At 44.1% G+C, this 24,805-nt stretch overlaps 1 protein-coding gene across 1 annotated transcript in view; it reads left to right on the top strand.

The window, feature by feature from the left end:
* The window catches only part of LOC104028492 (disintegrin and metalloproteinase domain-containing protein 9), a 28,315-nt gene extending 4,335 nt beyond the window's left edge, over positions 1 to 23,980 (top strand). Inside the window, exons 2-22 of the mRNA XM_075723917.1 lie at positions 5,384 to 5,481; positions 6,705 to 6,769; positions 7,864 to 7,942; positions 9,875 to 9,951; positions 10,707 to 10,896; positions 11,687 to 11,752; positions 12,199 to 12,270; positions 13,036 to 13,205; positions 14,479 to 14,560; positions 15,339 to 15,472; positions 15,689 to 15,860; positions 15,982 to 16,074; positions 16,296 to 16,491; positions 17,027 to 17,132; positions 17,891 to 18,074; positions 18,735 to 18,815; positions 19,745 to 19,850; positions 21,566 to 21,704; positions 22,189 to 22,291; positions 22,912 to 23,039; positions 23,823 to 23,980. Of these exons, the coding sequence (XP_075580032.1) occupies positions 5,384 to 5,481; positions 6,705 to 6,769; positions 7,864 to 7,942; positions 9,875 to 9,951; positions 10,707 to 10,896; positions 11,687 to 11,752; positions 12,199 to 12,270; positions 13,036 to 13,205; positions 14,479 to 14,560; positions 15,339 to 15,472; positions 15,689 to 15,860; positions 15,982 to 16,074; positions 16,296 to 16,491; positions 17,027 to 17,132; positions 17,891 to 18,074; positions 18,735 to 18,815; positions 19,745 to 19,850; positions 21,566 to 21,704; positions 22,189 to 22,291; positions 22,912 to 23,039; positions 23,823 to 23,937 (2,456 nt within the window). The 3' untranslated portion in view covers positions 23,938 to 23,980. The remainder of the gene's footprint in view (positions 1 to 5,383; positions 5,482 to 6,704; positions 6,770 to 7,863; positions 7,943 to 9,874; positions 9,952 to 10,706; positions 10,897 to 11,686; positions 11,753 to 12,198; positions 12,271 to 13,035; positions 13,206 to 14,478; positions 14,561 to 15,338; positions 15,473 to 15,688; positions 15,861 to 15,981; positions 16,075 to 16,295; positions 16,492 to 17,026; positions 17,133 to 17,890; positions 18,075 to 18,734; positions 18,816 to 19,744; positions 19,851 to 21,565; positions 21,705 to 22,188; positions 22,292 to 22,911; positions 23,040 to 23,822) is intronic.
* The last annotated feature ends 825 nt before the right edge of the window (positions 23,981 to 24,805 follow it).

Below are 24,805 nucleotides of genomic sequence, written 5' to 3'. Positions count from 1 at the left end.
AAAATTTCAAAATTTGCAGCCAGACAGAAGGGGAGTAAACTGTCCACTTCCTTTGGGGATTAGAGGCACTACTTGAAACACAGCGAGGGAAATCTGTTGGGCATCAGGGATGCTTGCTGGAGATGCTTTGTGTGGAACTGATCCTACCCTGGGACCCAAGGATGGACTAGACGGCTGTGTAAAGCTTTTGGCACTTCTTCCAGTGAGCAGTCTGCTGCCTAAGTGTCAAATGACTGGTGCAGCTGACCTCATCTCTTAATTGTAATTGATTATAACAATGGTTAATTTAATGAGTTTGTGTATTTAATGCTTTAGCAATCTGCATCTTTTGACTCAGGCATGTGCACAGCTAATAGAAGATTAAAACTCATTGCTGCTAACTGATGCTCTAGGTTTAATATGGTTTTGGTCAAGCCTTTACGTTTGGAGGAAAATGGCTAAAAGTTGCCAGGGTGGATGCAGGCACAGGATAAATCCAAAGAGAGTGTTGGCGATGCCTTACTTCTGCGCGGTGCTGATTTTTTTCCTGGCTCAATAGGAAACTTTCCACTCTTACTCATGGGTTCAGTAAATTGAAGTAGGTGAATACAAGTAAATGGTCATACTGGGTGTCATCTCGCCAAGTCTCACTGATAGGCAGCTGTGAACAGATTTGGGTAGTATCAGGGGAATTCTAGTGTTCTGCTTATTGCATGATGCTCTTCAGTATCACTTGTGATGCTGAAAGCAGTGGGGGATCCGAAAGGGGTGGTCAGAGCAGAAATTGAGCCCCGCAGCCATTGCTGGCAGCCCCAGTGCACTGCTGGACCCTGTGGTGCTGCAGGTGGGACGGTTTTGAGCCTTGTCTCCGTGATCCCAATCCTCCTCGGTGTGGGAAGGGTGGTTTTTTGCACGTTTCTTGTTAACGTCTGTCTGCAGCCTGAGCTGCTGCGCTGGTCACGTGCTGATGAGCTTGTTTTTATGAAATGAGTTCATTTTGTGGTGTAATAGGCTACAGCCTAAACTTTCCTATTTCTTTTTTTTTTTTTTTTTCCTTCCATTGAAGAGTGTATCTTTGACCTCACTGTAGTAGGCTTGGGAAGGAGTTACGGTAAAAGAAGGACGATAGTTGGGGTGAACTGCTTAGTGTGGGTGGACGTAGCTGTGTGCTGTATTTCTGTAACCAAGCCAACGCTCTGCAGGCGTGCCAAGGTCTGTGAAGACAGGAGATGCAGCTTGACTTTTGCAGAATATAGATCTTACCTGTCGGCGAGTGAATACCCTAACAGCTTACCTCAGCGTCTGGAGAGCCGTAACGGCTGTGACACGTTTCGATGGTTTTCAAGCTCCCGCACGCTATGGAACGTGCACAAAATTCCTACTGTGGATTTGGGGCGGGGAAGGGAAGATGATTCACGTCTTCCTAGTTGCCTCTGATGCTTGGTAATTAAAGGCAGTCTTTAATGAGACAAGATAAGTGTAGTGGATGCAATTGTTTTTTTCTCCTTGGAAATACAATCTCCACTAGTGTTACACCCAAGAATAAATGATAAGAAGCATATTCTCAGTGGTGACATGTAGCACAACTCAGACAGCAGCTTTGGCCAGTGGCAGGAAGCACCTGAGTACAGGAAGTCCTGCAAGTTACTGAAAAATTTATTGCAAACTACCGTGCTTGAGAACCATACTTATTATATTGCAATGAAGTTTCTCAAAAGGGGATGGAGAAAAAGCTACAAAAAATAGCGTGTCTTAGGAAAACGGACTATAAATATCTTGAAACATCTTACGTGGAAAACAGCCGAGTATCTGGGTTTGGTTTTTGCTGTCACTTCTGCCTTTCCTCAATTGCTGTGAATTAAACCACCTTTACTTTGTACTGAAATGTATGGATGAATTCTCATGGATAGTAACCGTCTTGGCTGGAGGGTAACATCGTAATACCCATGTGGTTGCAGGAGCGTATCTGATAATGCCTTCACAGCATGCTGGAACCTAGTGTTCAGCTAGACTGCTGCGATAGCTGCAAACTGCCTTGTCCTTGCTAGAATTTCGCCTTGTGCTAATTAGGTCAGACTGAGTACATTCTTCTTCCCTGGGTGAGATAAGGTCTGAATGTGTCAGTCACTAAAAGGAGCGTGGGGTGCTAGGTGGGGCTTGAGGTGGCCAGTGTGTTACTGGATTAAGGACATAGCTTTCCAGATTTGTGTTTCTTGGAAGGAAAAAGGCCTGTCCCCTAGTAGCAGCCTTTGTAGGAGGAAGATTTAGGGACAGGGTTGCCTTTTGCATGTTCTAATTTCTGCTTCGTTGCACTTGTCCCTTTCATTGGATTTTTGATTAACTAGTCTGGTGCCCTCTTTGAGGGTTGCCAGTGATGCATGAAAAGTTGCACGGGGCAGTCAGCATGGAAATAGGCTCTTTATAAAGCGAGGGTCGATGCGCTGGGGATACCTGCCGGAGCCGATGCTTTTGTTCTGGGGGGTGCCAGTGAAGGGGTGCGCTGCGCTTTCAGCCTCTGCGGAGCGGTTTTGTCTTGGTGAGAATCCCACAAAACAAACTCTTGTCTCTTCTGTACCTCAGTGAGCTTGTTGTCGATTTGATCTGTATCGAAACATGGGGAGAGAAAGGATGTTTTTGCCAGAAAAGGAAGGAGAATTGAAAGTTAAAGGGAAAGCTATTTGCATGAAGTTCAAACTTTTAATGTGAAGGCTGCTTTTCTCTTTTTAGTTCCACTTGAAAGCAAGGTGGTGCCTTCCTACCCTTTCATTTTAGCTTGTCGTAATAGGAAACACTTTGTTATACTCCCTCCTCCTCTGATGAATTTGAAGGGAAGAATAAGGCATTGTACCTGAAACCAGCTCCCAAACTGGTGGTAGTGAAGGGAGGGAAGGAGAGCAGAAAGCGGGGGGAGAACTGTCAGAGTATTCAGATTGTTGAAAATTGTACTCTTTTAGTGCCATTTCCCTAAGAGGAAGCCTCTCGGAGTTGCACTCTTCCCAGAAATCCCTCCCAGTTTCGCTAGCTTCGTATGATGATTCACTCCTTTGTCTTCTGCTTCCAAGCTGCTTTTGGGGAGGCATGCCGCTTTCTGAGTGCTGCAGAGATTAACCGTGCCCTGCTGTTTCTGTAGCATGTGTCCTGAGAGCGTCTCCAAAACTGTCCAAATGTCACAGTGTCGCATCCCTGCTAATAAAGGCGCTTCTGGGCGGCAGCGGGGAAGAACCAAGCGCAGAGCAGCGACGTGCAAGTGCTCGGGACCAGGTAACAGTGAAATGTGCGGTTGGAAGTGACAAATGTAGAGAAGCGATTTGCTGGAGTATGTACTTTCAGTGGTTCATCCCAGGGAAGGAAGCAGCCTTTCCCTCCCGTTTTTGGGCCGGGGAGGTATTGCCACTGTACTTTCTGTAGCCTGTGAACATAAGGGCTATTTTCAGAAAGTTTCTCTTTGCCTTTTTAATACCTTTTTTCCAACAATCACTGTAATTAATGACACTTCCCCTGCAGTACGCATAGTATGTTATTTCTTGAGAAACAGCACAGCTCTGCCTATGCTTGTGTGACAAAAATACTGCATTACAAATAGGCGCGCTGCAGTGCATCCGTGTTCTCCAAACGGACGTACAAACGTGCTGTAACGCGAGAGAAGTTGAGAGCAATCTAACTGCTTTTGCTTCCTCTATGGGGATATCGGTGGAAAGGTGTGCTTTTTACTTGGGCCGTTGCTTACCGGGATGCCCGTTTGGAACGCTGACCCGAGGCGATGCTCGTGGTGCGGAGGCTGCGCGGCAGCCCGCTGCGGATGGGAAGAGAGGCTGCAAAAGCATCTGCAGGAGCCTGAATGGCACTGCAGCTTGGCAGTGCTGGCTCGGGGAGGCTTTCAGGGGAACCCCCAGCATTTAAAGCCTGCACGGGGGCCCCAGCCCGTTTCCCGAAGGATGGAGCAGGCCTCCCACGGAGGCTTCGAGCCCGCAGTGCCTTTGTGCAAGTCGCAAAGGCAGAGACGCCTTCGGAGTCGCAGTGTGAGTTTTGGTGTGCTCCAAGCGGCTGGTTTTTAAATGAATGCAGCATCTTAGTCCCACTCGGAGAGTTTTGGGAGGATCTCAGAAACCAAACACCCCCTCACCGCCCCCCAGATGTGTGGCAATTATTTCTGGAGATAAACAGTGACAAGGAGGTTAACTGTTCCCTTCCCCCCTACCTTTGGGTCGGGAAGCTCAGGCCCTCTGATGAGCTCACTGATTCCATTGCCATGAGCTAGTAAAACTCTTGCTCTTAATCCTGCCTGCGATCCCGGGCGACCAACCGCCTGCTTCCCGGGGGAGCGGCTCCCGAGCCAGGCACAGGCAGACTGTTGGTGGGAAAAGTAATTTACATGTGCAATTTATTATTGTTTACACAGTCGATATAGAAGAGTTGCTTGCAAAAACTGATGCCTTATAAAGGAAACGTGGACCGTAGACTTTGGTTGTTCAGTCAGCGGATCTGGCTGATGCTGCATATGCAAATCTTTTATAAAGTGATCTGCAAAAGGTCGCTTTGTTGCATATGTTTGTTTCACTTCACTTTTTTTTTTTTTTATAAGGTCCTTAAGAGCTCTCTAAGAACGTAAGGAGTAGTACTAGTCTCGTGTCAGAAGTGTGGCTGTGATGTGCAGGGCGAGGACGTAACGCTGAGCTCCGCTGGGCTGGCATCGCGCCGCCGTGCCATTAGGAAGCACAGGAGCTGCTGGAGCCCCTGGGAGCTAATCCAGAGAGGCTGCGTGGTCGAGCTGGTGCGGTTCTGCAGCTTTGCAGCACAGGACACCTGGTTTTGACGCCGTCTTTCTGTGTGTCCTTGAACAAATTCTCCCTGTGCTGACCTGCTTTGTTAAGTGCTCCGATTCCTGCTGATGAAAAGTGATGGTGTATGAGATAGATACTTGTAAGACAGTAATTGGAATGCGAAGCTTTTAATTTGGAACCTTCTTGTCGTCTCTGCTCTTTGTGTGTTGTTTTCTCTGGGCTTTTGCAGGGCAATCGGTGTGCTTTGCTCTGAGATTTGCTCTGTGCTCTGCTGTGTGCATCAGGGCTTTTGGCTTTTTCTGTTTGGGTTACAGCTCTCTGAACGCGTGTGGTGCCTTGGCAATGTGGTGCGATGTTGTTTCTTAGAAGTAGAGCCTGTAAGTATGCGACAAGAAACGACGCCAGTCTATCTAGTGGCAGAGGGATCTGCCCAGCGCAGCGCTGCAGACCCACGCTAAGCAGCCCGGTTTCAGGGGTCTGTGAGAAGCTGGAGACCTGAACTGGAATCACAGGCTGCCTCCTCCCTGCTGAAGGGGATTTTCCTGAAATAGCGTTTTCTTCCTTGTGCCTTATCCTTCCGATTGCGTTGTTTCTTTAGCCAGTGTTTCTGTTCTGCTTTCTAGGTTTCCAGCAGGTTTCTCTGTTGTCTTCCTATGAAGTTGTAATCCCGCAGAGGTTAGGAAGAGAACGGCGAGAGGCTTCCAATGTCTCGTCAGTACAGGTACTGGGCAGTCTTAAAAATGCCTTCAGTTTAGTATCTGCTTCCTAATGAGGTCCACCCAAAACTGACCTGAAATTCCCCACAACTATCGGACTCATCTAGCAGCAAACAAGTATCCATCCTTACAAAAGGATATTACAAAAGGTATACCTTTTGTAAAGATACCTTACAAAAGGTACTACATCTAGCATTGCCTTTAGCTGAGTTATGGTAAATACCTCCCGGCTCCAGAGGTTACAAGTTGCTGCAGTGGATTTTTGATCTGGGTGTAAAAGTTGCATAAAGAGAGTTTTAAGCACTGGAATGAGTTTTGGAGAGGTGGTGGAATCATTCTCCTGGGAGATGCTCGAAATCTGGCTGGTGGAGGCCCTGAGCAGCCTGGGCTAACTCTGTAGCTGGCCCTGCTCTGAGCAGGGGGTCGGGTTAGACAACCTCCAGCGGTACTTTCCAGCCTACATTATTCTGCTGTAGCCACGTAACTAAAGACTGCACGCTTCAAAGTATTTGGATTAGACCAACTGTGTTTAGTCACAAATCTTATAAACATTGGCAGAATTTAATATTAACAAAAATGCCTTGCAGTTTATTGCAGTTGTTGACTAGTACTCCTGCTGTGATATTTAATGTAGTGGTCAGGCGATTCAGCTTATCCACTTAATATTAAGGACCCTAGCTGCTGTGTGTAGCACTTGGCTAACACAACGCTGTGGAGGTACTGGCTCGCTGTGAAAGTTCAGGAATAAAACTGTGTTGTCCTTCTCCAGCTGTAACTAAGGGTTTTGCTGTGGAAGTCTTAGAAACAAGGAATAAGAAAACCACAAAGCTATTTTGAAACGGCTTCCTTCATGTGACTATTCCCCAGTTACACAGGAAGGGATGCCAGGTTCCGGAGGTAGGGACAATTATAAAATAGGTTTCAGGCTCACCCACACGTGGTTATTCCTGGTCTGGTGCAACTAGCAAGGTTTGAGAAGGAAAGTTTATTAGCTCAGTATCTGGCAATTCCAGTGTGTGAACACGGCAGTCATTTTGTCTGCTGGATGTCGGGGAACCAGGCTAACAACACAGGCTGGTCCTGAGTTACGGAAGGTGACAGTAGTGATTTGAATGCTATAGTCAGAAGTAATGGAGTTCGCAGGGACTGTTTTCTGCTAAACTTTTGTTGATTTCAAAGAATGTTTTATTCACTAATGTGAGTAAAATGCAAATTTTTTTATATTCAGGACAAGGTGTCATATGCTATTGAGATAGAGGGAAGAGAATACACGATTCATCTAGAAAAGAACAAGTAAGTGATGAATTTCTTTAGATTATTAAATTCCATCTGTTGTGTCCAAAAAACAAAAGCTGGCAGGTACCATGCGAGTTCCGATTCTTGAAGTTCTTTGAGAAGTGCGGTTATATGCTAGCTCTGTGAAGTCTGCAGAGAAAGACGGCAAAAGTGGATTCAGTCACACAGTCTGGCTATCAGCCAGAAATTTTGTTGAACTCCGGCAACCCTGGTGATCCCCTTTCAGTGAAGGAAGCAGTAGTTTGCTCAAAGGGGATCTGGGGAATCGCTGTGAAATGACTCTCTCCATTCACATCTAAAAATAAACAAACTGAACTATATTTCAAGCAAATATTTTCGCTTTCTTCTGGGTTTTGTTTATTGTTTCAGGGTTTTTTTTCCTGTCTGAGTAGCACGAGAATACTAATAAATGAGGAAGCTGACTTTATATCCGAGGCCTTAATATCCATAATTTACAGACAATATATGTTGTCTGTCTTGAGTTTAATTTTTAAAGGGCTACTTGCGGCAACAGGAAGTTACCATTTGTCAGGCTATTGCTTCTTAAAACTGCCCTCATAATAGTTAAAAGAGACAGAACTATTTAAACGTACAAGGCCCTGGGAATCTCTAGCTGCCACTGGCCAAGCCCCTGACCCTCAGAAACATGGGAATTCAGCTGCACTGCATCAAGGGATTTGCCAGTATGGCTCAGCAGTCTGAATCGTGGGAGACTTTCCCAATACACTTCCTTCCAAAACTGGGGAAGAGAAGTCATATGCAGCAGACTTGAGTGCTGTGATTTTTTTTTGTTTGTTTGTTTAATTCTGCATGAAAGCAAACTTTTAGCATAATTTAATGGGTTTTGAAACTTGTTTTACTTATCTGGGGTGAGGTAGTTGATTTGATTTCATTAACAGTTCCACCATTCTGGTATCTTGGATTTTGCTGTGGAAATGCACAATTTGGTGGTATCCTTTTGAATGTTTTCTTATTTAATTGCAATTTACGTATTTGTGACACTTTTGATTAGGATAATCTTACAGCCCTGCTGTAGTGTCACAGTCATTTCATGAAATTCCTCTTGTATTCCTTCTCCCCTTTCCTTACAGAGAACTGCTGCCCAAAGATTTCACAGTTTATACCTATAATAAAGAGGGGAAGTTGCAATCTGAATATCCAGATATCCAGGTAGGATTTCTTTCTTTTTATACCCTTACTGAAGGTGACTTGAACACTGAGCATCTACAGGATGAGGGAGTCATGTTATAAAATGAGAGTTGTATTTTTCGCTGGGCCACCTTCTAATCCCGTGCATGCGCTGCACGCTTCGTGGGGAGAAGCCTTGATTTTGGATGAGGCTCTAGCCTGGAGCTTGTAATAGATCCCTATTTTCTTATGTGGAGGTGATTTCTGTCTAACTAAAAGCTACCCTTCTCTAAAAAGGAAAGCGCTTTTTAGCTGTCACGTGTCTCGTTACCCAAGAGCGGTGCTGTCCTTGTCATCCAGCACAGTGCAGTGTTGGTATTGCTTCTGGACACAGGCCTTGCTTCTCATGGGGACCAGAACACACGGAGCAGAACTGGGGTGGTCTAGTGCCTGGGTATATAGCTTTACGTTTACGCCCAACGGCCCTCCAGACTGGTCCACAAGTCAAAATGAATGGGGAGCTGCTGACCCATCTTTTCAGTTGTGTGAGGCTGTCTGTGACTCTAAAAATTTTTGAGGGTTGACAGGCTATCCATTAGTCCAGAAATTTGGGAACTACTAGAAGGGATGGACAAGATCAAGTCTGGAGGACCTTTGAGAAGGATGTTATCTGTATAGCATTGGAGTTATTCCACTGAAAAAGCAGTTGCAGCCCTCTTTTTCTGTACAAGCAGGCTGCCTGATGGGTTGCCTTTGAAAATTTAATTGCTTCTGTAGAATAAGAGTAAAAAGCAGCTCATGTGATACAAAAATCATGAGGGTATTTCTAATGGCTTCACTCTTGTTATGTATCAACATTGTTCCTTTGAAAGGGAACTGTTAGTCACATATGATTCGTAGGATCTTGTTTTTGAAAACAGAGCACCTGAGTCAAGTGAGTTTTACTTCCTAGTTCAAAGTGATTGACTAAGAGGAAAAATGCTTTTTCTGCACAAGGTCATGACAGTGCTTTCCGTGCCGACAGTGCTTTCTGTTGTTCGCTGCTGAAACAACAGGCAACATAATCTACCTGACTCCTATAATAACGTTCAAAAATGCACTTGCCAGAGAAAATGGAGCGTATTTGCCCCATATTGCCTCCTTGTCTAGTTGCCAAAATATGTATATACAGAGGACAAAATGGAAGTATTCTGCCTTGTGAGGGCTGACGAGGGATGTACTGTGCGACCGAAAAGCACAGCAAACCGGCAGCGCAGTGCCTGTTAGCGAGGATAGCAGGTGTTGGCCCTCTTCTCGCTGGAGAGAGGTTACGTACGAGTCAAACATTCTGCAGGACTGTTTTCTAGAAGGCTGGATGGCCATTTGGCCCAAATCGGTAGGGAGGGGCTGGCCTCAAAATATTTGAGGCAGGGTGGAGGACAGAACTTAAGAGTCGGATGGCTTACAGTCAAGTTAAGAAATCCAGTTGCTAGATAATGCTTCTGAGCCCTGCTTGCCTGGTATTTATAACATGTTAGCAGCACCAGCTCTGAATCCGGCTTCAGGCAGAATGACTGAGTCGGGGAGTGGGATTTTAAACTGAAATGTGTAATGAACCGCTGGCCCCGTCGAGTTGTGAAGAGCATCTGCTTCTCGGAACAGGGAGGTAGGGATCCAGCTGGAGTGCTGTGCCCCTGGCATCTTGATTAGCTTCGTATATGTAAGTCCTTGCGGTACTGAGGCAGGTGAGGAAATTTTTAGATGCATGTTAGTGAAGGAAACGCTGTTATATTGTGGTAGAGCTAGAGGCATGTTTGAAGCTCTAGAGTGTAGATAGAAGGCATATGGTAAATTTTAACTTAAAATGTATTATGTTCTCAAGTTGTAACTACTGCCGGTCAGTGGCAGGCATGGCAATTACACGATCAGAGATCGCACTGGGTGTGCAGATATGCGTGGAGTATGTGTGTAACGCACCCTTGTTTTCCCATGTAGGATCACTGCCATTATCAGGGGTACGTGGAGGGGACCCTGGATTCTGTGGTTGCTGTCAGCACTTGCTCGGGGCTCAGGTAGCACAGCTCGTCTTTTGTGTCCCTGTTGTCACGTGAGTCTCGCAGCTCGCTGAACCTGAAACAAAATTCCTGCTCTGTTTTTAACTACTGTTCAGCCAGACAGGGATTGATTGACCGGGGCCAAGCTGCAATAGTGCATGCCTTTCTGCAGTCTTTCTGTGGTATCTTTTATTCATGTAGTTAATAGATACTTGAAATAACATTGAGTAAGTTGCAGTTTGTTATCAGAGTACTGTAAGGCGTTCTTTGACACAAATTTTGGCTTATTTTCTTATTTGGATAGATGGTCACTACAAAGAACTGTACATAGTGCAAAAATGGAAAGTCAAATACTAGTGTGCAAATTTTACAAAATTGGCCTTAAAGCTTATGCACATCAAATTTGATTGGAAATTTTTTCTGCTTTGGGCTAACTTCCATATCTCTTGGGACTTCGATTTTTTGCAGTGTCATGTCAGACACCAAAGTGGCAGTAGTAATTGAACTAAAGCATTTCGGCTTAAGGCCTGTGACTTAATTTCTTGGGCATTGCAGACTCTTACAAAAATGTTCAATTTGCTGTATTTGTGAAGACCCTATCCAGTGAAAGGCTGCTTTCAGGGTTGAAATGAAGCATGTTGTTTTGCAAGGACTGAGATATAGACATGCCTTTAGTTATCAGAGAATAATTGTTCCTTTGTTTTACTGTAAAAATCCGGGTAACTATCCTCTGTGCTTAATGCAAGAATTTCTCACACGCTACCGTATTTTAGGGGTTTGGTGACAATAGGGAACATCACCTATGGAATTGAGCCCATGGATTCCTCTTCTGGCTCTAAACACATTCTGTATCGATTGGATAATGTGAAGAAAGAGCCCACTATGTGTGGAGTAACCACTGAAGACCATGAAAGGGAACACACAGAGGAAAATCACCATCCCAGTATGACTCAGCTACTGCGAGTAAGTACTCCACTGTTTTCTCCACAGTCCCTTCTAATGCGTTTTGTGAGTGTTCAGCTAAGAATATGGAAGCAGCTTATCAGATTTCCTGGGGTTTAACACATACCTCAAGGTTTCTGATTCAGAGGGCTTTCTTCGCTGCTGAAGAACTCGCTGGCTTCAACAAAGCCATTGCAATTTCTTTCTGCTTCCGCACACAGCGGTGAGAGTGGAGTGGCTAGTTAGATTATTCATGGGCAGAGTTTTTGGGGGCTTTTAAGGGCAGGAACACTACCCTCATTGGAGAGGCTGATTAACAAAGTGTTGCATCAGAAGCCAGGAGAATGTTGTGGTGTTTATTCCGTTCTCCTAACCATCAGAATAACAGTTTGGTGTGAAGGTCCCCCTTGTTGTTTAAGGACTGGCTATACAGGAAAGATTGCAGTAAAAGCAGGAGTATGAAAAACATTGTGTTTCACTTCAAGGTTGTCGGAGTTTGCTTGTTAGTATCTTTCTGCCCCTTTATAAAAGTGTATTTGTCTTTCCAGAGAAACCTGTGTGAAAAGTAAAAAGGTCCCTTGCTTTTGCAACTCAGGAAATCTTTGTGCAGCAAAATTTTAGTGTAAAAGACTTACAGAGAAATTGTCATTGCATTGGATTACACTTCTTGGTTTTGTCTTGGCACAGTGTGCTTTGGGTGTGTCTCTCGAACCACTAGTTGTATCGAGTGAAACATGACCATGTCATGATTTTTTTTTTTGTTTACACTTGAATTAATAAAATTGAAGTTGTCTGAAACTTTTTTCCGCAGAGAAAGAGAGCGGTCTTACATCAAACAAGATATGTGGAGCTGTTCATAGTTGTGGATAAAGAAAAGGTAGGGATTGTGTGTCACTTTCCCAAACTTCTCCCCAGGAGATGGCTTGAAAAGCCCTCGGTCTTCGTTACGCCCAAATGGGTTGTTGAAAGACGCTGACGCTTTAGCCAAGGTTATGCAAATATGCTAACCTAAAACCGAATAAACATGTTCTATGCAATACTCTTCAGGAAAAGAGTAAACTGTCAGACATGGAGAGTTTCTGTCAGCAAGGAATCTAATAATGTAAGGAAAACACGTGGCAAAAACTGCCTTTGCTGTTTTCTCTTGAATATTGAGCTGTTGAGCAATAGCAATGACGATGCTGCTGTCTCGATCAGCATCTTCTTGACAGGAGACTTGGAGCCAGGCAAAAATGTTTTTCATGTTACAAGTCTTAAAATGTTTTGTTCCTTTTTCTAACCCTTGTCTTTATCTCGTCATGACTAAGTTTCTTTGTCTTGCAGTTTGAAGATTTTGGGAAGAGTGAAACAGAAGTAAGAGAACACATGGTGCAACTGGCAAACTTCCTTGACAGTGTAAGTTAAAGCTACGCTGAGTGTAAGCGGGAATGATGCTGTGTGCAGCAGCCCTGCAGCTCTGTTTACTTGTGTAAACTTCCACCTTGGAGTCTGTTCTGTTACCACTTTGTGAGAATGAAAGACAGGTTTTTATCAAGCCAGGAGCTAACCTGTTCCCTCAGCCATCATGTTGGTGACTGATAGAATGCAGAGTCGTGCCTGCGTGTTGTGCTGAAGGAGTGCCAGAGGAGCAGGGGCTGCAAAGCGATGGCAATATTTATTGACAGTGGGCTTTGGTGAATGCATCACTATGAAAGATTTTCCACCCCGTAAATTCATCTTCAGTCATCATACTTGAGAATTAATTTAGGGAACTCTGCCAACCTGCGCTACGTACAGTGAGAGATAGGGCAGATTGTTGCAATTATTGCAATTCTTAAGTATTTGTCAAGGTTAGAGAAAAAGCATGTCTTTCACTTGACTATTTCAGACAATGCTTTTTGTCGGGATCGAGACTCCTTTTTATTTCTGTTTTGGGTTTTCTCATTGTTCTTATAGCTAACAAAAGTCTGAATCACAGGGAAAATGCATTCTGGTGATCTGAATTGTGTACTAAATAAAAAAAAAAAAACCAACAAACAAACAAACAAGACCCACCAAAACCCAAAAATACCAAAAACCAAACAGAAAAAGTAGATTCTTGCAATAAGATACATAACGCCAGAGCACTTGTTCTTATCTGAAGGTCTTCAGAAATATTTCTCCTTTTTTTTTCCTCCCTAGATGTACATCATGTTGAACATCCGCATTGTGCTGGTTGGTCTAGAGATTTGGAAGTATGAAAACATAATTAGCACAGACGGAGGTGCTGGTGATGTGCTGGCAAATTTTGTACAGTGGCGAGAGAAGAATCTTGTTTTGCGCCGGAGACATGACAGTGCCCAGTTTGTTCTGTGAGTTGCAGTTCCCTCCCTTTGACTCTTAAGAAGCTTATTCTATTCCTGTCTGCTCAGCCGTGCTCTAGTATCAAAAGTAGCCACTGTATTTCAGCAGAGAACCCAGTGCAATCTGCTGTGTTTTATGTACTTGTGAAAACGTTCCAAGTCAACTGAAGCATTTTTAAGAAGGTTTCTGTGGTCTTTGAATTCAGTGTCCTCTCTGACAGGTATATTGCTAAGTAACAATTTTTTTTTTTCTGTCCAGCATGTTCTGCAATGTTGTATGTTGTGTTGTATAAAGCTTCTGTTCAGATAATCCTTTGTCAGGTTGTACACTGGTTAGACTTGTCATCTAGGGCTTTTTCCACTTGAATATGAGCATAAACCTGGTGCAGAGCGTTGCATTTTAATGGAGTGAAAGTTGTTTCTGCAGTTGGTATCCAGAAGCTAGCCCCATGGTTTGAGCTTTGACACGTGATGTTAAGCTCTCCGTCCCCGCTGCCTTAAACTAGCACAGAGCTTCCTGAGCTGTCGTCTCTGCCCCGCTTCCAGGACACGTGCCCCTGTGCACTTCCCGCTCGCGCAGATAGCGCAGTCCTTAGGAAGTCACTGCCCAAAGTACAAGAAAGGGCAGAGGCGAGAGCGCTGCTTCACACGGGGCAACAGCCCAGCCTGCCCTCGTGCAAAGCAGAAGCTCCCCTTCCCGCAGGAGCTGGGAGCCTCTTCTCCTCCGAAGCAGAACAGCACCGTTCAGGTGATGAGGATGAAATGGCTGAAATAATACTCATTTTTAAAATTCTTTTATATGAAGTAAAATGTGGTGCATTGTGCTGTTGCACATAAGGTTTAAGGACTATGTAGAAACAAAATAAGACAGTAATGAGAAGGAAGTTGACAAGGAAAGAAATCTGTGTGGTTTGGCAATAGTAGAAAGGCAGCTATCGGCCAATTAAAACATGATCGCAAGGGTGGACCATTTAGCTCTCTATATTTAGAGGGAAGATGTGGAAGCGGATAACTTTCTCTGCAAACTCTCGTCTTAATTTAAAAGAATAAAAGAACCATGAACAGAAAGATAAAGCTGAACAGGTACATTCATAGCCGCAGTCAATAGCAGTGCTCCTAGCAGTGCTCCTTTGTTAGTGCTGGAAAGCTGGAAAAGCAGTATTTTGTGCCCCACCAGCAGAAGTGATGTATTGAGTGGCTGTGCGGGTGGGCTGTACTGTTGGCAGGGTCGTGTCTGTACAGTCAGGGTGATTGCCTTTCCTTTTTCTCCCCGTGACTGTAGGAAGAAGGGGTTTGGTGGCACAGCTGGAATGGCCTATGTTGGAACAGTGTGCTCCAAGAGCCACGCAGGAGGCATTAATGTGGTGAGATATCTTTAGTGATACTGTGAATGTGATCAAGATAAGAGTTTTGCACTCCAGAATTCTTCCTGCAAGTGGAAAATCTCTAATAACAAAGCTGAAGTGGCTTAGTGGGGGCTTTTATGTGGTCCCCAACCATTTCTGGCACTTCCATGATATCTGGATCACAGTTTTTCTGTGGTCTTCTGCATCTTCTGCTCAGCCTTCCCTCTCCTCAGTGTGCAGCACTCATGACAAAGGGACAGGATTTCTCTGCTGACATTTTAAGCACCCCTGCCTTAGAAGTATGTGGGAGCTGTGGGTGTTCTCAAATCTGTCCTCTGGTGTCTGCTTGACCTCCGCAGTCATGAACTCGTAGAGCAGTGCCGGTTGACTGCCCTCTTTATGTGAAATTGCAGAGCGTTAATGAACTGAATTGCTGATCTCAGATAAATGGCAATCACAGCAATCTTGTTTTCTTGGACTAGTGACAGAAATACTGGAATTGGAGTTTGCGTATTTAAGGAGATTTGGGCTGGTATGGAAAACTCTAGTTTTTGTGTTAATGTTGCAGCTGCACTGGGAAGTAGAGGTGGTTAGGTAGTGTCCCAAATTTGTTTATCTAAGGGCTCTTGTTACTAAGCAAATGGCATGCACTTGGTTGGAAAGCAGGCACAGTTGGTCTGAGAATCCTGTTACTGTAGAGACAGAATGACAGAAGTGTGTTTTGGGCACAGAAGTAAACACCAACTTTCTCAATATGAGCTGTCTGCTAATTTTCTTCTGTTTTGCTTTTGTGCAGTTTGGAAGAATCAGTATACAGATGTTTGCATCAATTATGGCTCATGAACTGGGACATAACCTGGGGATGAACCATGATGATGAACGTGTCTGTCACTGCGGAGCAAGCAGTTGCATTATGAGCTCTGGAGCATCGTAAGTAACTGACAAAAGGGAACGCATTTTCCAAGGGTCAAAACTCTCCACCTGTGCGCTTAATTTTTACAGGTTGCTTTCACCTTTGGAGTACTCTTGCAAAGAGTCATGTCACACTTGCGGCTCGTGGGGAAAGCAAATGTTACCCTTGTTCTACAAACTGAGGGAATGCTTGTGGGTTGACTTCTAAAGATAAGCTCATGTTCTCTGTTGCAGGGGATCGAGGAACTTCAGCAGCTGCAGTGCAGAAGACTTTGAGAAGCTAACTCTCAACAAAGGTGGAAGCTGCCTGCTCAACGTCCCGAAGCCTGATGAAACCTATAGCGTCCCGTACTGTGGGAACAGGCTGGTAGATGCTGGGGAGGAGTGTGACTGTGGTTCACCAAAGGTTAGTAGCTTGTGTGTTTTACAAATGCTGCCAGGGTAGCCTTGTGTGCCCCTCGCTGGAGAGGGGACTGTGCATGGTGGAGAGTGCGATTTCTTGACATTCACAGCACTTCTGTTTTCAGGAATGTGAAAGTGATCCTTGCTGTGAACCAGGTACTTGCAGACTCCGATCTGGTGCCGAATGTGCATATGGCGACTGCTGTAAAAACTGCCAGGTAAGAGACTCAAACGTAGTATTTGGAAGTGTTCTTCAGTGGTTGAGAAAAGGAGAGCATTAGCCTAGCCAGCGCATCTGTGAGAGGGAATTGTCATGTGTACACGGCGCCCACCGAGGGCTTCAGATCAACGCCCTTTATTTGGGGTCGGGTGCAGTGTTCGTCTCTGCTGTAAGGTTTCTACTTTCTGACGCAGTTCTCCCTCCTCTCTCTCTCTTTAGCTCCTTCCTGGAGGAACCGAGTGTCGGGCGAGTAACAACGAGTGTGACCTTCCAGAGTACTGCAACGGCACGTCCCAGTTCTGCCAGCCGGACTTCACGGTTCAGAACGGTCACCCGTGCCACAACGAGGAAGCCTACTGTTACAATGGCGTTTGCCAGTACTACGATGCACAGTGTCAGGATATCTTTGGCTCAAGTAAGGAAGAGCACGGTGTTACAGTTTTTCTGGGAGCTGTAGCTAAAAGAATACACTAAGTTTATTTAAAATATATTTATTTGTTTTCCTGTAACAAAGACCAGCTGGCTTTGGCAGAGGATTTGAAATAGTGGTATTTATGGCTTAGCCTTCCCACATTCTTTGTTTGTTACATTTAATGCTGTGCTGGTGATTCAAGTAGTAATTTTCTTGCACTGATCATTCCTATTACAGTGGGGCTTCTGGAGTATAGGGCTGTAAAGAAGCCATGAAAAAATATCAAAAGATATAGCTGACTCAGTGTTAAGTGACTATTTTTCTCTCTCTTTCTTTTTAAACTTGGAACGTTGTAGTGCTGACAATTTCAACCTCTTCACTGTTTGGATCTATTGAGTTCTTAAGCTCTCTGTGCTGTTTGGAAAATACTAGGTGTAGCAGGATAACTGCTCTGGGTAAAGGAGGCATGATGATCTGAGATGTTTCTGTCCCTGTTTAACTTGGTTCCTCTGTCGGGGGGACGGGCTGTTGTTTGCAGAAGCCAAAGCAGCCCCAAACATTTGTTTTGCTGAAGTGAATTCCAAGGGTGACAGATTTGGCAACTGTGGCTTCCATGGCCATGACTACAAGAAATGTTCCAGCTGGTGAGTTGAGCCCAGTGCATCAAGAAGTTCCTAAACGTGTCCTTGAGAATCCTTATTCGGGTGCTGTAGTATTAGTTTGGGGAGTTTTAGCAGGTGCACTGGGGACAGACATGTTATCCCATAATCTAACCTTATTGACATGTATGCATCATTCTGAAACCACAGTGAGGTAGCTTAGAAAAAATGTGGTTTATCCTAATTTCTGAAGCTGTTACTAGCACTTAAAGCCCCCACACTTACGCAGTTGTAAGTTTTGTTGACTTTTATTTTAAATTGTCTGGCTTTAGCTCTTGCACACAATATTTGAAATGAGTTTGCATGTTCAGGCAATTCTTCCATGGCTGGGTTTGAAGCTTTCGGGCCCATGTCGCAGTTTCCTGTGCGTGTGGTGTTCTGTGGCCTCAGGCGATCTGTGCATCACGCATTCAGACATGGGGCTACGGCAAGGAGAGTGTGTTCGACATCTCCCATCATTGATTGTTCTTAGCCTAAAGCGTTCGCGTAACAGAAGAACGAGTAGCAAATAGTCACGTTTTCTTTAATGTAAAGATCCCAACAGCTTACAGAAAGAAGGGATAAATCCATACTCTTGCAGCACTGAAATGAGGCCCAGCTCAATTTTTTTTGGCGAGTTGCCTCAATTTTATTTTTCAAGTAGTGTTTTCCAGTAGGAAGAAAAGATCATATCAAATGTGTGATAGTCTCTTTCTCAGAATAAATTCAAGTGTCACTACAGCATTCATGTGTTGATGTTGCAGGAATGCCATGTGTGGGAAGCTGCAATGTGAAAATGTGAAAACTATGCCTGTTTTTGGAATTAAGCCTGCTATTATCCAAACTCCCATTAGAGGCACCACGTGCTGGGGTGTAGATTTCCAGCTAGGCTCTGATGTCCCGGACCCAGGAATGGTGAATGAAGGCACCAAATGTGATACTGGAAAGGTAATTAACAATAAAAAAAGTGATTTATTAAAGTAATAATTTTGGGGTTTTCATGTGAATAAAATTATCAGCTGCGTTGTTTCATGAATATTTATGGCCATTAATTTTTTTGATGCCTGTAGTTAATGCAACTGAGAGAGTCCATTGGTTCCCCACGCTGCCTAGTACTGCAGTGCATGTGCATAAAAAAATGTAGTAAGCCATTCATTTATAGATGAAGCAAAAGAAATTAAGTTTGTTGAGAGCCAGACTCTTTGCTCTGTCAATGAGCAGGAAGAGCTAGGCGCACACAGATGCCTTTAAGACAACTTTCAATTAAAATCCAACTAAACTAAGAAGCCTAGAAGCTTAGCTCCAGCAGAGGAATGTGCATTCCACATACCCTTACTGCGCACAATATAATTGCTGTGCCTTTACATTCAGACTAGAGACAAAAGACTTCCAGTGACAGTTCAGACCCCATACTGAGAAGCCTTTTGTAGGACAGACGTGTTTCTGTAGAGTTGGGGTTTATCATGTATGAGTATGAGACTTGCTTTGTGGTCCGTGAGCACGGAGTGGCTGCAGAGCCGTGCGCTGTGGAGCGGGCAGGAGGGGAAAGAAAGGGTAGGTCAGTGAAATGCCATCTTGCTTCATTTGTGTGCTTCTCGATTCCCATAGATCTGCAGGCACTTCCAGTGTGTGAGTGCCTCTGTTCTGAACTACGACTGTGACGTGGAGAGGCAGTGTCACGGACATGGGGTAAGTAGAGCAAGAGCCTCCGCTCCTACTGATAGCCCACTTACAAGGAGCGCTAAGTCTGTAAGTTGTGATAAACCTGGCAGCATTTCTATAAGGTCCTCTGACATCGTTGCTACGAGAACATTAGATTTTTAGACCCCAGTGACTGTGCAAATATATAACCAGACTTTTTTTATCAAAGGTCCCAGTTTGAGCCAGGTATAATTGTGCTTAATCAATAGTGTCTATATACTAGTCTTCTTTGCACTTAGGAAGTCTTTCGCCCTTCACTGTTTAAAGCTGTAACTAATGTGGAATAAAGTAATCATGATGCTAGATGCAATGATTAAAAAAATCTGTGGAGTTCTTGAGGATGGGTTTTGCTATAAAAAGCTACTTTTTGGTACTGTTAATGAGAAAAGTGCCTTTAGCAGTCAGTGAAAATTGGACCAGAGTTACATAAGTTGAGCAAGTTTTAAAATGGTGGATAGTAACTTAATTTTTCTGTTTGGTTTAACTGTAAAACTCTCTATAAAATGTCTCTGGGCAAGACAGCCTATAACAGTATCTATAACCTATAACAAAAGCTCTTAAAAAGATATTTTTTTTGCCAGCCAAGAATAATTCCCAATTCCAGTATTACTAATGTAATTTGAAACTCTGCATCTCACCAAAAAAAAAAAAGCCATTCTCGTTAAACTGTTGGGATAGCTAATCTTTGGAAGCTCACCCTGAACAATGCTGTGCTTGCTCAGTCATGTGAAATCTCGAGACGCCTGGCCAAGGACTATTTAGAATTGATGTGGGAGTTACCAGTTGAAGTTCTCCAGGCTGAGTGATAGGGAGGGGGCAGCATTGACGGTCACGGCTACTGCATGCTGCTTTTAAATACATGGAAACTTAGGTTTCTAAATAGACTTTACCCTGACGTTTGTGCTGTCTGAATACAGGTGTGCAATAACAACAGGAACTGTCACTGTGAAGCAGGCTGGGCCCCTCCTTACTGCGATACCAAAGGCTATGGAGGAAGTCTGGACAGCGGACCTCCTTACAACGGCAAGTAGTCGTAAGGCAGCGCCGGAGCTGTGGGCCTGTCCTGCTAGGGGTGGTGCTGGGCCGAGCACAGAGTGCCTGGTTGCTCTGAAGCAGCCAGCTTCTGGTGGCTGCAGTGCTGCTGGTTGGCTCTCCGCCCGGTTTCATTTGCAAACTAGAATTAGTTAAGGTTTTGGGCTCAAGGTGTTGCACTTCGCTCTCTTGGGATGCTGGGGATCTGTAAAGAAACTGGGCTGGTTTAATTGCCTTCAGGTGATCTCTGCCACCTTGGACCAAGATCCTCTTGGACTTCTCTGTATCCGATCTGGGAACTGAAGCCCCTTCCATTCTTAGATCCCAACAAAATGTGAAATTTGGCTGAGCATGTGGGTTCAAATCCATGGATGTGAATCTGCATCTCCATAAGGATGTGCTGCTTCTAGCAGTGGTGGTAGAGATGAGCTGCCCTGTTCTGGTATCTGCAGGTCGGTGCACGTGCACCTGCGGTGCAGTCAGGACTAACGTCTGGCCGAGGTGGGCTAGGGCAACGCATGTTGGCAAGTCACTGTTTTAGTAATGTTTATTATTTGAGTGCAGACAGTGTGCTTTGTTTGGTAGTAAGTACAAATGTAGTCCCTGCCCCAAACAACTTACGGTAAAGAAGAGAGGTACGCAATAAAGAAATGGGGAGATGCAGAGGTTTGTGACACAACATTGTTTGCAGATTTCTAGTTAGGGATGTTTGGGGGTTTTTTTTGGTGGAGGGAAAAGGCGAGTTGGGAAGGGAATTTTGTGGGGTTTTTTCATGTAGTTTTTCCCCCAGGGAAGATACTAGATCAGTGTTTGATGTGGCAAGATGATGCACCTGTGTACTTGGATGATATATGTATCTATGTTTGAATGTGAAGAGTGAGAAAATGGTGCCTGGGGCAGGGGAGCACAATTCATGAACATGAGAAAGCAAACTGAAAGAGGCTGTGAAGCTTACTTTTCTCACTGACAGTTTGAAGATGAAATAGGAAACCAAATCCAAGTTATAATTTGGGGTAAGCTTGTGCAATGCCCATGTGGAGTATATGAAGATGGAACTGATGTAGTCCTTTCTATGAGCTGCAAGAAAGATCTTGAAGACTGTTTTTTGAAAGATGGTGTGGGTTTTGGGGGAAGCTCGACGCTATGTTGATGCAATAACAGACTGGAGAATCACACTGAAGCATGGGCTGGTGCCTCAAATCATCAGACAAAAAAAGGGAAGGGCTTTTTTTGTACAGCTTGCAGTGGAGAAATTTGCTGCATATACAAATGTAGAGATTGTTAAGAACCTGAGTTCCTTGCCTACAGCAAACAATGGTAGGAGAAGAAGAAAATTTAGGATCAGACCAAAAGGCAGAAGCTCTGTTTTCCTCTCTTTCAGTTGAGCTCATAAGATCTTCACAGTAATGTAGTGGAAGAAAAATTAGGTATTGATCTAGTAATTCAGTATGCTGTTATAGCCTGGGGTATCGCGGCACGTACAGTTTTTTCATCTTTGACCAGACAATCCCTGTGAAAAGATAATCAGCAAACAATATATTTGGGCATATATCTTGCAGTCTTACTAGATTCTTTAGTTTTTCTTCTATGAAAAATGGAAAATAGTTGTAGAACCAATCCTACCAAATATTCACTGCTACAATGAGTCAAGTGGCGGTAACACCATGTAATACTTCTTTTCCTCTCCGTCGTTTTATCCCCATCAGACAAAGACACCTCGCTGAGAAATGGGTTGCTGGTATTTTTTTTCCTGGTCCTCCCACTCCTTATAGCTGCTGCTCTGGCATTTGCGAAAAGAGACAGGCTGAAGCGATGCTTTAGAAGATTAATGTCACGCTGCCATTCGTGAGTATGGGCTCCCTTTTACCTTCTCCCCTGCCTTTTTGAAGTAGTCCATAGGCATTTGTTTACACAAGGCAGTGCCAAAGTGTGGAGGCATATTCCAGTCCCAAGATGGCAGGCAAAGGCCCCCGCATCAGATGACACATGTAGCTTGCCCTGGGCAATGACGGATAAGATAAATTCATCTTAAATTGAGGGAGCAGAGAACTTTCTTTTTACCACTATGTTTGTTGTCATGCATTGGTGATGGGTTTTATATTTTTGGGTCCCACCTTTGGTGTGAAGTGGCAAAATAAAGCTGCCATAGTTCTAAATAGAAAAAGGGTTATGTTTATTAGATTCGTGGCAAATATTATCTTCCTGACATTTGATATGTGCTGAGATAGTATAAACCCGTCTAGCAGGTTCAAAGTGCTTGGATTCGTAGCCTGCACAGTCATTCTGCCAAGGTTATGTGCTCACGCAGTCCAAATCACTTGGGTTTCAGGTCACTTCAGTCACCACCTCCTAGGATAGAAACCGAACCGAGAGACTACCACCACAGAGGCTTTTCACACGGCATGCCTTATGCTCCGAGAGGCGTACCCATGGTAGGAATGATCTACTTCTCGTTACTTTATTTGTCATCTGTTACTCTAAAGTAACAGTTAAAGGCAGTTTATATAATTTTTGCCCTAATAAAAGCTTCAAAGTTACTTTATTTTTTCATTTCTGCAAATCGGGTTTTCTCTTTGCTAAGAGGCAAAGAGAATAATTATTTCCTAAGGTGTGGGGGGAACTCCTCAGTTTCCCACTGTGTAAGCTTTTCTACAGGCTGTGCTTGGCTTGGCGAGCAGTTTACCTGCTTTGCTACCGCCTTTCCCTTACGCTGGAACCCTTTGCCCTGCCCAAGGAAGGGAGCAATCCTTGCCAGCTCCCTAGCTGCGCTCCTTTGCAGACCAGTTGTCTCTCTGAATGCAGTAACTCACCAAAGCAGGCTTGCAGAACAATTCAAACGCTTGTCGTGATCAGCCGTTCTGTTGTTTCCAAAATAACAGTACTTTTCAGACTGATGTTGCTTCTTTCTCCTGAGTTTCTCAGAAGGAAAGAGCAACTCTGACATTTCCAGGTTTGCTTGCAAGTGGTCTTAAACATCACTTAACTAATGAAACAAATATTGCAATTCCCTAAGGGCAAATTTGTGAACGTTCTCGTTATGTTTTCTTTGTAGGATTTGGAACCAAATACCTTTCCTGTTCCATCTTACCCAGTTAACCAGCACCCTCAGCAGGCTTACCACCAGTCTTACTACCCATCTCTGCAATACCAGGCACCACAGCCACAGAAGCTGCCGACAAGGTTGGTTGAGCTCTTGCAAATAACTATTGGCAGTTGCTGATGTATATAGATTGTCTTTGCCTTCTTCTCTGTAAGCATTAGGGTATTTCATCACGTATTATATGCAAGCAGGACTGATCTTTTATTGAAAGAAGTTTCTCCTTCATTTCACGTGGTGGAACTAAAGTGCTGTTACCCATAGCATTCATTTTACACGCTGTCACGGCTACATTTTGATGAACAGGTTTCAGAATGCTTTTCTGGGGCCAGCTTAGCCCTGCATACAGGTGAATAAAATGCTTCTCGAAATATGCAGTTTAAAAAGCAATTACTCAAGTCTCTCATTTTGCCGATTCGTGAGCTTTATTGCCAAGTACAGGATCATTTCTCGTTAACTTTGAACAGAAAGTTTTCCTTTATTTTTTGTTTTACTTTTTAATTGTATTTCTAAGATGTGAAGCCTATGCCATAAGACATGCGTATCCAGAAAGCGCAAGGTATCAAGAGGGAGTACTTTGAAATAGCTTGTGTTGGTGGGAAGCTCATGGGGGTCTTTAAACTATTTTGGGAAAAGTGGTGTTTAACAAACGGGTTCCCTGAGGATTGGAGGCAATGGAAAGCAGAGTCTGACCGTGGCTTTGAGATGAGTCTACGGCGTGGAAGCTGAGACTGCGAGAAGCAGCGTAGCTGGCCGGGGGGAGTCTCTGCAGTGGCCGCGGTGCTGGTGCCAGGCGAGAGGGAGGGGGACGTGCGTGGTGGGTGTAGTCACCTGGACTGACGACGGCTTCTCTGTCCCCCTTGTAGGCCGCCACCTCCGCAACAGAAATGTCCACCTCAGGGACCTCGTCCATCACAGCAAAAATGTTTACCTCAGGGACAGTATTTTCCTTCTCGACCGGCACCTTTGCCTCCCAAATAGCTTTTGGCTTCTTTGAGGCCTTCATGTGAGCTGAACCTGTTCACTGAGACAGAGCTGAAATTGCAGTTATCCTTCGTGCATTGAGTGGCCCATGGTAATCCCTGGAAAGCCTTCCTTCTGCAGCCTGGGATAAGGCAAATGAGATATTGAAATGAGGAATGTAAAACTTTAAACTAAATACCTCTACCAAAGCTACAGGACCTGAAAACATCTAACCCGTTCCTAGATCTGAGTATTGTGGCTTTGTACACTGCAGCAGGGCTGTCCAGCTGGAAGTGGAGCAGTCTGCAGTTAAATAATCTTTAAAGTACAGCACTTGGGAGTTGCTTTTGGTTTCCCCAGTTCTGCGATGAGCCCTAATAATGGAATTGTCTGATTTGTTGTCGTCTTCCTAAATGTACAGTGAAGAATTGAAGTAACCCATACCATTTTCAAAACAAGGAAATCTGGCCAATTAATTTAAAATTATTTTGCATGGACTGGAAAATGTTATCCATTTACACAGTAATGGCACAAGTGAAATAAGGTATCAGTGTACTTTTTCAGAGGAAGATAAATATATTGTAAACATGTTTATGCATGTATATATGTTTATTGATGTGTAACAATGCACTTAAATTCTTACTTTCATGCTGACTGACACTAAGCTGTGCTGTGTGAGCACTAAGTTTAATGGTTTTAAATTAGCAATTGTGAGTTGCTAAATGAGAATCCTGTACTAATTTCCACTAATATCGTGAACGGGCAATGAAAATAAGGTACGAAAAGACATGGCCATATTTTGGGTTTAAAAAATGGGGTGCTCTTAGGTTTTAATTTGGGTCTCAAGACTGAGTAGCGGTCCCTGCAGAACACTAAGAAACAAAAA

This window comes from Pelecanus crispus, chromosome 21, assembly GCF_030463565.1.
Source record: "Pelecanus crispus isolate bPelCri1 chromosome 21, bPelCri1.pri, whole genome shotgun sequence".
NCBI lineage: Eukaryota > Metazoa > Chordata > Aves > Pelecaniformes > Pelecanidae > Pelecanus > Pelecanus crispus.
This window is presented reverse-complemented; position numbering and strand designations above follow the sequence as displayed.